This window comes from Morone saxatilis, unplaced genomic scaffold, assembly GCF_004916995.1.
Source record: "Morone saxatilis isolate NCDOM2014 unplaced genomic scaffold, NCSU_SB_2.0 Contig24, whole genome shotgun sequence".
NCBI classification, from domain to species: Eukaryota; Metazoa; Chordata; class Actinopteri; family Moronidae; genus Morone; species Morone saxatilis.
Window position 1 is genome coordinate 665,689 of NW_023339807.1, and position 9,454 is coordinate 675,142.

Below are 9,454 nucleotides of genomic sequence, written 5' to 3' on the forward strand. Positions count from 1 at the left end.
CTTCTTCTTCTTCTTTCTTCTTTTTAATAATTCCAAATCACACAATTTGGACTTCTGGGTGAGTGAACAATTTAAGATGACATTCAGCTCAGGTCAGAACTTCAGATAAAACTTATTTTAGTATAATGTCTTTTAAAGGTATTTACTTCTAAAGCGTATTGAGATATTAAATTGAAATTGGGAGGCATGATGTCCAACATGAGTTGAAAAGAGCATACTATAGTAGTTTGTCAGTAATATGTATTGTAGATCATGACAGAAAATTGAAGGCTATATTACATTTTAATCCCTAACACACACCATGCGCCAAAGGTTCAATTTCATAATGTTTTTTCTAAAATGAATGCGATCTGTGTCCCAGTCAGCAGGTGATATTGAGTTTGTGCGAGGGGCTTAAAATATATATTTTTTAATATTTTATTTCTCGTTGCAACATATCTTACAATATGTGAAGAAATTTGCATAATCAGTTGACTCAAATAATGATGAATGATTTGTACAAATGCTACCAATATTAATTAACAACTTGTTTAGATTCTGGAGATAAAATGTTCAAAATTGAGGTTGCATAAACATGTACTGTACAAAAATGCTTGTCATTTACATATATGTAAGCCAGTTTTATCTGCAAATTAATACTCTATTCACACAGATGGCACATATACTGTATGTCAAATTATGTGCTTGGAACCCATACAAAACAATATGTGGCTTTAATTGATATTTTATTTGATCTACTCCTATTTTTTCAAATGATTATTTCTTCCTTTATTAAATTTATTCATTAATTTACATTTTGTATTGATATATATCAAGTATATGGCAAATTTTGACATTTTATCCAGCAGCACAACAGTAGACATGTCATATTTATATACCACTCTGTTGCTTTTGCCTTTTTTTTAACAGCAATATTGTCCTCAGTCACTAATAAATCTCCACTGACTTTTACTAGTGAAGCTACTGCTGTCAACTTGTTCCAGCCAACCATCTCTCTTCCTACTGTCCTTTCAAGTCCCCCTCGCACCTCTTGGTTCAGGCAGGTCATCTCTGCTGTCTCCATTGTAGTTTCCACAGAGGCCTCTGAGATGTTGATAGTAGGAGGATGGCACTGTGATATACAGCCTCATGTTCCAGTCATATTTTACAGTCAGACCAAAGTCAGTGTTGAGGAAAGCATAGGCTCCACTCTGCTTTACCGAGACCTGGCCACCCAACAAACTGACAGGCAAGTACTGGAGTTCTCCATTCACCTGTAGATAATAACAAAACTGTAACTGTATTGCAACACAAGGTCAGCTTGTGAGAAAGTTCATAGTTCATAGTTTGTGAAAAGCACTAGAAATTCTAAAAAGCATTCAAGCAGAATTGTGAGGTTGTGTTTTATTAGCTAATTGGCATCAGCTGCATCATTCATGCTTCACCAACCACTTGACTACTAGCTACCTATTCTGTCCAATCATATTAATTCTGGTGTAAGGCATGGCCATTATAACGTGTCTTCACTATTAGTCATGATATGTTTCTGCCAGCACGGTCCACCAGCCCCACACCAAACTCCCCCTCATGTACTAAGGTTTTGGTAATGCTTGTTAAGATTGTTTGTTAAGAGTGGATTAGTTGCTGCTCAGATTATTTAATAGCAGAGCCTTTTCTTCCATGCGTACAACCATTTATGGCAAATGGTTAATTCCTTGACAGTGTTTTGGACTGAAATGTCTACAGTGTAAATAAAACTACACCTACTGGCAACATAAAGTAAGCGCTGCGTGGCGATTTTGATCCGATTTATGTGAACGCAGCACCCCCCGAGTTACGTTGAGTGCGAGGGCCAGTTCGATGCTGCTTGCAGCTTTAATTAGGGACCGAGCACTGACCAGTGCAAGGCCCTATTGTAATTGAAGGAATTCTTCTTATTATTTTTCTGCCCCTTCGACCTGGATATTTTGGCGGCCGCACAATGCCTCCGAAAAGTCAGGAAAATTTGCACAAAATTCAAACGTAACGAAAAATACCAGTATGGGCCAAATGTGTCCCCGTGCACGGGGGTGCCGCCAAAATGGCTAAGCCCCGCCCCCCGAATCAAGGCCCCCAAGACGCGTAAGGCCGACATGTACGAAAAGGTACGCAATGTGTATCGTGAAAAAAAGAAGCAGAAAAGCCCTCTTGGACCCATACCCCAAAACCCAACCAGGAAGTCGGCCATTTTGGATTTAGCCGCCATTTTCTTATTCACTGATAGTGGAGAGCCGCCCACCTAAATGGTGGAAAGGAAATCTCATTTTTATTTACTTTTAATGTATATCTTCCCCCATCAGATCCAAGCTGAAATTCTTGTCTTAGTTCCTTAGGGAACGATCCAGATGACATCTTTTGAATTCTTAAGAATTGCAGTGGGAACCCATGGTGCCATTGGCGGACGCAAGCAAAAATCAGCTTTTTCTATTAACATTTCAGGGCCACTTTTTTGGGGGAACTAAACCTGCAACAAAATTCAGGTCGGTGGATGAGGCTTAAGGTATTGTGTTGGTCCCGTAGGATGGGCGTCCGCAAAAAGGCTTAAGCCACGCCCTCCAGAATCAAATTTTTGAACGAACTCCTCCTAGGGATTCAATCTGATATACTTCCAAAATTGGTCTGTTAAAGATAAAAAATGTTGCTGACTAAAAGATGTGTTGCTATTTGGTGACTGTACGTTGGGAAGGGCGCTGGTCTGTGGCGTGCCGTCAAAGTTTGGCCTATGTTGAATTGAATGTCAAAACTGTGATGCCATTTCTGGCAATTTAAGGGCTTCTGTTGTTTAACTAACCCTCCGACAGATTTTATTCAGATTGACATTCAAATTCGATCACCGAAATCTAAACCACATGGTGTTTAAAAGTTGTGGCTATTTGTGACTGTACGTCTAACCGGCGTGGTCCGCGACGACGTGTCGAATTCCGGCCCGATGGCCATAAACCAGATAGTAACAGTGTACACTCCCACCTGAAACAATGTCCTCATAACTTCAGTGGTACATTGCGTCCAATTCAATGAAAGTTGAACAAGTTTGACAAGCCCTGAACATTGTTCTAACATGACAATATTCCAGATATAGTGAAGCGCCACCTACTGTCAACAGGAAGTAAGCACTTCGTAGCGACTTTAGATCTGATTTACGTGAAATTTTCATTGTTGGTGCTACGCCTACACGTGACCGCGGCCGCAGCCACGCCCCGAGTTGCCGTGAAGTGGGCAAGGGCCCGGTTTCATCACTGCTTGCAGCTTTAATTAGGGACCCGTGCCAGCGCCGCTGGGAGGTCCCTATTGACTGCTATGTTTCCTTATTATTTTTTTAGCGACTTCGACTGCCGTTTTTTGCCCCCCTGAACCATATTACGAAACCAATTTTATTTTGGCAAAGTGGCCAGGCCTGGTGAAAATTGATATTCTATGCGTTCGCTTTCGTTCGGCCCATAGTTTGCGGCCCACTATCCATAAAAAGTGCGTTTAGGCAAAAAACTTCCCTCATCGTTTGTTGCACATTCAAAAATATTATATCCCGCGTTCGGGTAATGGGCTGAAACTCTCTTATAATAAGGTCAGGCTGCCCATTTTCGCCATAGAATTCTTTTTTTGGCCTAGAGCGCCAAAATGTCCAAAACTACTTTCACGTGTTTACTCTATATGCTTTTGTCCGATTTGCACAAAATATTTCATGTAAGCATCTGGGGACCGTCCTGCAAAAAGTATATTCGAAGATTTTGATATTTCAAAAAATAAGCATGTTATAAAATTAGCACTTCCTGGTAAATTTTATCGTCAAAAAAAGGAAGTGGACCATTTCTCTACATTTGGTATGTCCGATTTGCACCAAGCCCTTGGGGACCAATAGTTCCCCGTGTCTTCCTTAGGCATCGTGCACAATTTCAGGCCATCCGCCACAAGGTGCGCTCTTTTAAAATGAACAAGTTTATATCTCCGCATCGGCACGTGTAATTAAAACGAACTTGGATAGGATGATTGCCATGGCTCCCCTGGAGGCTTTACCTAAAAAGGAAAAAAAATCCACGCCACTGGGTGGGCGCTCTGGTGGCATGATAAGTTCACTGTGTGGGAGACCGTAATAGTCATGAAATATGAATGAATGAAATTCATAGGGCCATGGTAGTGAAGTGCTCAACATACCATACCAATACGTTTGTCGTGTTTTGGGTAGCGCCCCCTACAGGGCTTTAAAAAAGCAGCCGGCGCCACGTTTCACCCGATATGTGCAAAACTCGGTAAAGACAACGGAAACGTGCCGAGACGTCAAAAATGCCTCTTGAAACCCATACCCCAAACCCCACGGGTCGGCCATTTTGATTTTCAATTTTCACTTTCGAACTTTTTGCGTTGTATTTGAACGAACTCTTCCCTAGGGGAATTCATGGACCTGCTTCAAAATTGTCCATACAGTCAAGAAAATTTTGCCTGAATAAAGGTTGTGCATTTGTGCATGTACATTGAAAGGGCGTGTCCGTGGCGTGTGCCTTCAAAATTGGCCATTTTTTGAATTCCGTGCCTCATTTCAGTAGGAATTTTTCGCCTTGTATTTGAAGAACTCCTCCTAGGGAAATTTCATCGGAATCTTGCTTTCCAAAATTGGTTCAGTACAGTCAAAATAATTTGGTGCTGATTTAAAAGTGTGCTATTTGTGCCAGGTACATTAAAGGGCGTTGTCCGTGGCGTGGCATCAAAGTCAGCCATTTTGACTTTTTTGGTCATTTTCTGTGATTTTTCGTGTTGTATTTGAACGAACTCCTCCTATAAATAAATAAATAAATATAAATTTAAACCATAAAAAAATTATACCATGCAATCTAATGGAGAAATATCCTGACTTCTCACTTGATTTATTAGCTTAGTAAACAGTTTGCTAAAAAGTTTATGGTCTCAATTGTATTTTCAAGTCTTCTTCGATACATTATGATGTTCATTGAGTAAATTATGGTCCAATTTAGAGTAAAATAGACATGTGCTTTTGGGCGTAGCTATCTCGTGATTGACAAGTCACTCTCAATGAGTCTGTCAAGCACACCGCACAAAACTCAACACATGATTTCTAAACAGAGAAACATTTAAAGTGCCCCCATGACCTGCAAGGCTCATGTGACTTATAGGGTAGCTGAGCTAGCACTAGAACCTGCTAGCATCTTTATTACCAAGCCAACCACTATTGGCTGAGCAAGCTACAATAGTGTTATTGTAAAGCGAGTGGAAGTAAAAATAGAGCTCATTCTCATGGACACATTGCAATAAGGAATGACAACTGAAGATAATGTTTGTTGTCCTTTTATATAAAATCAATTTGTTTCCTTTTCATTATCTGAAATTTCTTGAGCAGACATTCTTAACAGAGCTGATGGATGTCTTTTGCTGGGCACAGAGCCACACATTAAGAATGAAAAAAAACATAGACAATAGACTATATTGTAAAAATTATAAAGTGACTTAAACGTGTGCCTGAATATAAGTAACATTTGCATAAATATTAATGAAAAGTATAGTTTGTTACCTTAATAGTTTAGTAAGTATATTTTTAAACTAAATATTAATTAGGATTTAATATAGAATCTCTTACCTGTATTTGTCTTCTATTTCCACCAATGACAATCGTCTGCTTGTGAACACTGACAGTTACAGTCCTCACAAATGAAACTCGCCGATTACCTCTGTGGTCATTCTTGGTCATCACAGTGAAAGGCAGAATGTCAGATGCCGTCTTTGCAACTGTTGCCATAATGTAAGTGCAGGAACCCTGAAAGGCATGTTATTACACAACTGAAGCAAAGAACATTAAAAACATTTTTGGTTCCTCATCTCACAAAGCCACAAAGAAACCAGAAACAGTGTGTTGGATTTACAGTATTAGACCATAGCTAACCCAGCAGACAAGCAAAATAACAAGGGTCACATTCCCCGCTGATTAAAGACAATATGCACTATGTGTATAATAGCAATCTCAAATGTTCTTTGAGTGAAAGTCACACTGTTTGAAAGAGGTCAAATAAAATGTTGGTTACAATGTCGGTCAGACTGTTAAATGTAAATTAAAAAGAGTGTACAATGGTCTTTTCGAAACAATAATTTTATACAGCTATAGATAATCTTAATCCTCCAACACTGTCCGATTGTACCCCTTGCCAAGTGGACAGCACAGTGCATGAGAGTTGGTATAAGCAACAGTGACAGTGAGCTCTCCCAACTTTACCTGGAAGTCATAGCGTCGGCCATCAAATGTCAAGTAGTGTGGGTCACCTATCACACGGCAGGTTGCCGTGGAAATATGGACACATGCTCCGTTCACACAGCGTTCCTTTATTCGACATTTTACCTGTTCACATGGATCAGTGGGTGGTGCAGGGGTGGAGTGACCTACAGGAAATATAAATACACCCTTGACATACATTTACTGTATCTGCAGTATAGCAGGAATCTACATGAGTTTGGATGCGTACCTTTAGAACAAATTCCAGCAATGCCATACGCATGGCGGTATTTCCCACCATAGATGTAGACTGCCATACGGGCATCACCTTCCACTGTCACATGACTCTGTTCTTTCCCCACTGGTACATTGGACCACACCCAGCGCTTATCTGACAAGAAGCTTCTCCACTTAGGTGAATGGCACCGAGCCTTAAGACACACCTTCACACTACCTGCCCCCTCCCTCTCTGACAGGATGGCAACAGTACTGGGAATCCCGCCCACTGTCTCAACTGCCCAATCAGTAGCAAGCTTGCAGGTAGGAGTCAGCGTTATCAGAAAAGGGTCATTTGGTTTATTGTTGCTAAGAAGCAGCACCATTACTTTCTTGTCACTCTTGAGAACCAGTGGATGTTTGAAGATCACTTTCTGCAAGGTGACATCTCCCGCCATCCTTAGTTTCCTGTTGGTGTAAGCGTAATATATTTAGTTGGTTAGATTAGAAGTGTAGTTCGAGTTTAGATGAACTGAGAAAAATAATTTGATTATTATTTACAATAAATAATTATATGGAAAGATATAGAAACACATTACATCCAAAAGAACACAACAGAAGTTTCAGGACTCCTCAGCTACTTGTCAATGATGTTGTGAAACTAGCAAATCATGTTTATTTTAGTTTGTATAACAGGACATACAGCATGTATTATATGCTTTTTCTAGTTACCAGCATGGAAACATTTAATGTAACTCAGTTCTGTGGTGTGTCTGTGCACTGTTTCTCATGTGTGTTGATAAAGTGATGAAGATGTTTCTTCATTTGCTTGTGTTTTGGTTGTATTTTCCTGTTGCACTGCATTGAGCTCCCTTTGCATGTTGGAAAACATGAAATGGGACAGTTTTCTCGCATGTGCTTTAGAAGAGTTAATTGATGTATTAAAACATTTATATTACATTATATTTTTCAACGTACACAGTGTCATTATACAGTATGTTAAATGGATAAATGGATGATGAGTGATGTGTGCATTTTGATGGATAGGTGGACATACCAGACCATGTAGCTTCAACAGTATATTAGAATGAATATTATAGAATTATAATAGAAACTCAACTGTTTGCTTAAGAGTTTTCCCTTGTGCAGTGTCACCTCAGTGTTGTCTTCAGTAGCTACTATCACTGCCCAGTTTGTGGCCTTACAGTTGCTGGTCGTGGGTACCATGTATTCTTTACCAAGGCTTGCCAAAGGAGGAAGCTGTTCATACACATGTTCACACTTCGAACCCAAAGACAGACACTGGTGGCCTGCCAAGACCGCTACAGGATTCTGAGATTGAATCCGCATGCCTGTCAAGGTTGTATGACTTCGTACAAGGTAGGATTCATAGGGTGCCAGGATAAAAGTCACTGCTTTTCCACGCTGCCACCTAGATCCACCTCTTAGATACAAATCAGCACCAGGTAAGATGGTGATCTGGTTGTAGCTATTGCCATTAACGATAGCCAGTAGCCTGTCCATGTGCTTAATGCTTCCTGAGGGTGTGAACACAAAGTAGTCAGTACCAAGCTCTGCTGTTGGGGAAACCACTGTGCCATCTCCTGTGGCGTGGCGACGGTTGAAAGAGACCACAGAGATTTCAGCACTAGATGAGATTCGTACTGCTGAGTTTGGAGTAACAAACTGCTCTTGCAGCTCAGATCCACATGGAAGAGAAACCCACCGGCTTTCACCTGCAGACAGGGTCAGCTGCCTGGAGAAATCCACTGAAGCCACCTGCAGATTAGCCTGGATTTGTTAAACAATCAGAGGCAACCTTAAAACATACCAGCCCGCTGTCACCCCCAACTGAAATACAGCTTTTCAGTTGCCCTATGCTTCGAATAATGACGCTGTAGGTATCCTGGGTCATTAATGGTGGCTTGAGTTATTTAAGTTAGCTTCATAACATACATATAATAATTGTCTGCAGTGTACAGGTGCAGACAATTATTGTGATATAGTACTACACAATGTGCACACTATTTTTAATACATAATGCCCTGCCTTTTCACTGCATATGTGAAAAGACTTGAATGCAATGGAGGTAGCCAAGTCTATTATCATGCAAATATCAGTCCTGATTTATCAAAGGAAAAAAAATACAATCATATGAGCAGTCCACATATGATTAAAAAAAACCTATAACAATGCAGTTCAGAAATTTCCTAGTTAGTGTGTAGCACAAAAGTTTAATTTACAAAATCAAAATTAAAAATTACAAAATGAATTTGCAAAATAAAAAGGCTTTTCTATAGCTAGATTTTTTATGTAATGTAATGACTGCTCAGTAGTGGCTGTAGGTATTAAAGCATTGTTTGCACAGATAAAATAGTTTTGAGGCTATAGTTTGATTCGAACAGACAGGTTTCAAGAAACGTGCAAAAGGATTGTAAAAATAAACCTGTAAAACCTTTTTTTGTAGTGTTGCAGTGTCGACCTTTGATTAAAAATATCAGTCACCTGTATATGAACACTGGCTTCAGACCTGTGAGCAGTCAAAACCACATGGAGATGGTGGTCTTTTTCAGCAGTACGCAGGTAGTTAGGAAGAAATGTTGTGATGAACTCCTTTCCTGTAGCACAACCATGACATACTGGAGAAGAGAAGAGAAGAGAAGAGAAGAGGTTTTATAAACTTAAATAAACCATGATAGAACTCACTAATAATATTACTGGTCTCCTACAGTCATACCTGCCATGAGTGCAGCAGCCAAGCACATCATGAGAGGCTTTATTTCCATAGCTAAGAAAGACAAAACGAGAAATAAATATATTTTATATATTTGTACATAATGTTGAACATTATGTGTTTTGCATATTTTCTTAACAAAAACCAGCATGTTTCATTGGGCAGTTTTCAGTGTTTCCCAATTTTACAGCACAAACACAATTCTGAAATACTTTAGAAGCAAATATGTCTATGGTAGTGTGAAAGCTGACCATACTTAAAGGCAGAGGCAGAGC

General features: G+C 39.8%; 1 protein-coding gene across 1 annotated transcript in view; it reads right to left on the bottom strand.

The window, feature by feature from the left end:
- LOC118335676 (IgGFc-binding protein-like) overlaps nucleotides 1-9,231 on the bottom strand; it is a 54,035-nt gene extending 44,804 nt beyond the window's left edge. The window contains exons 1-7 of the mRNA XM_035672102.1: nucleotides 9,183-9,231; nucleotides 8,951-9,084; nucleotides 7,566-8,224; nucleotides 6,480-6,913; nucleotides 6,233-6,396; nucleotides 5,603-5,779; nucleotides 1,028-1,253 (exon numbers count right to left, since the gene is read on the bottom strand). Of these exons, the coding sequence (XP_035527995.1) occupies nucleotides 1,028-1,253; nucleotides 5,603-5,779; nucleotides 6,233-6,396; nucleotides 6,480-6,913; nucleotides 7,566-8,224; nucleotides 8,951-9,084; nucleotides 9,183-9,231 (1,843 nt within the window). The remainder of the gene's footprint in view (nucleotides 1-1,027; nucleotides 1,254-5,602; nucleotides 5,780-6,232; nucleotides 6,397-6,479; nucleotides 6,914-7,565; nucleotides 8,225-8,950; nucleotides 9,085-9,182) is intronic.
- Between the last annotated feature and the right edge of the window lie 223 nt (nucleotides 9,232-9,454).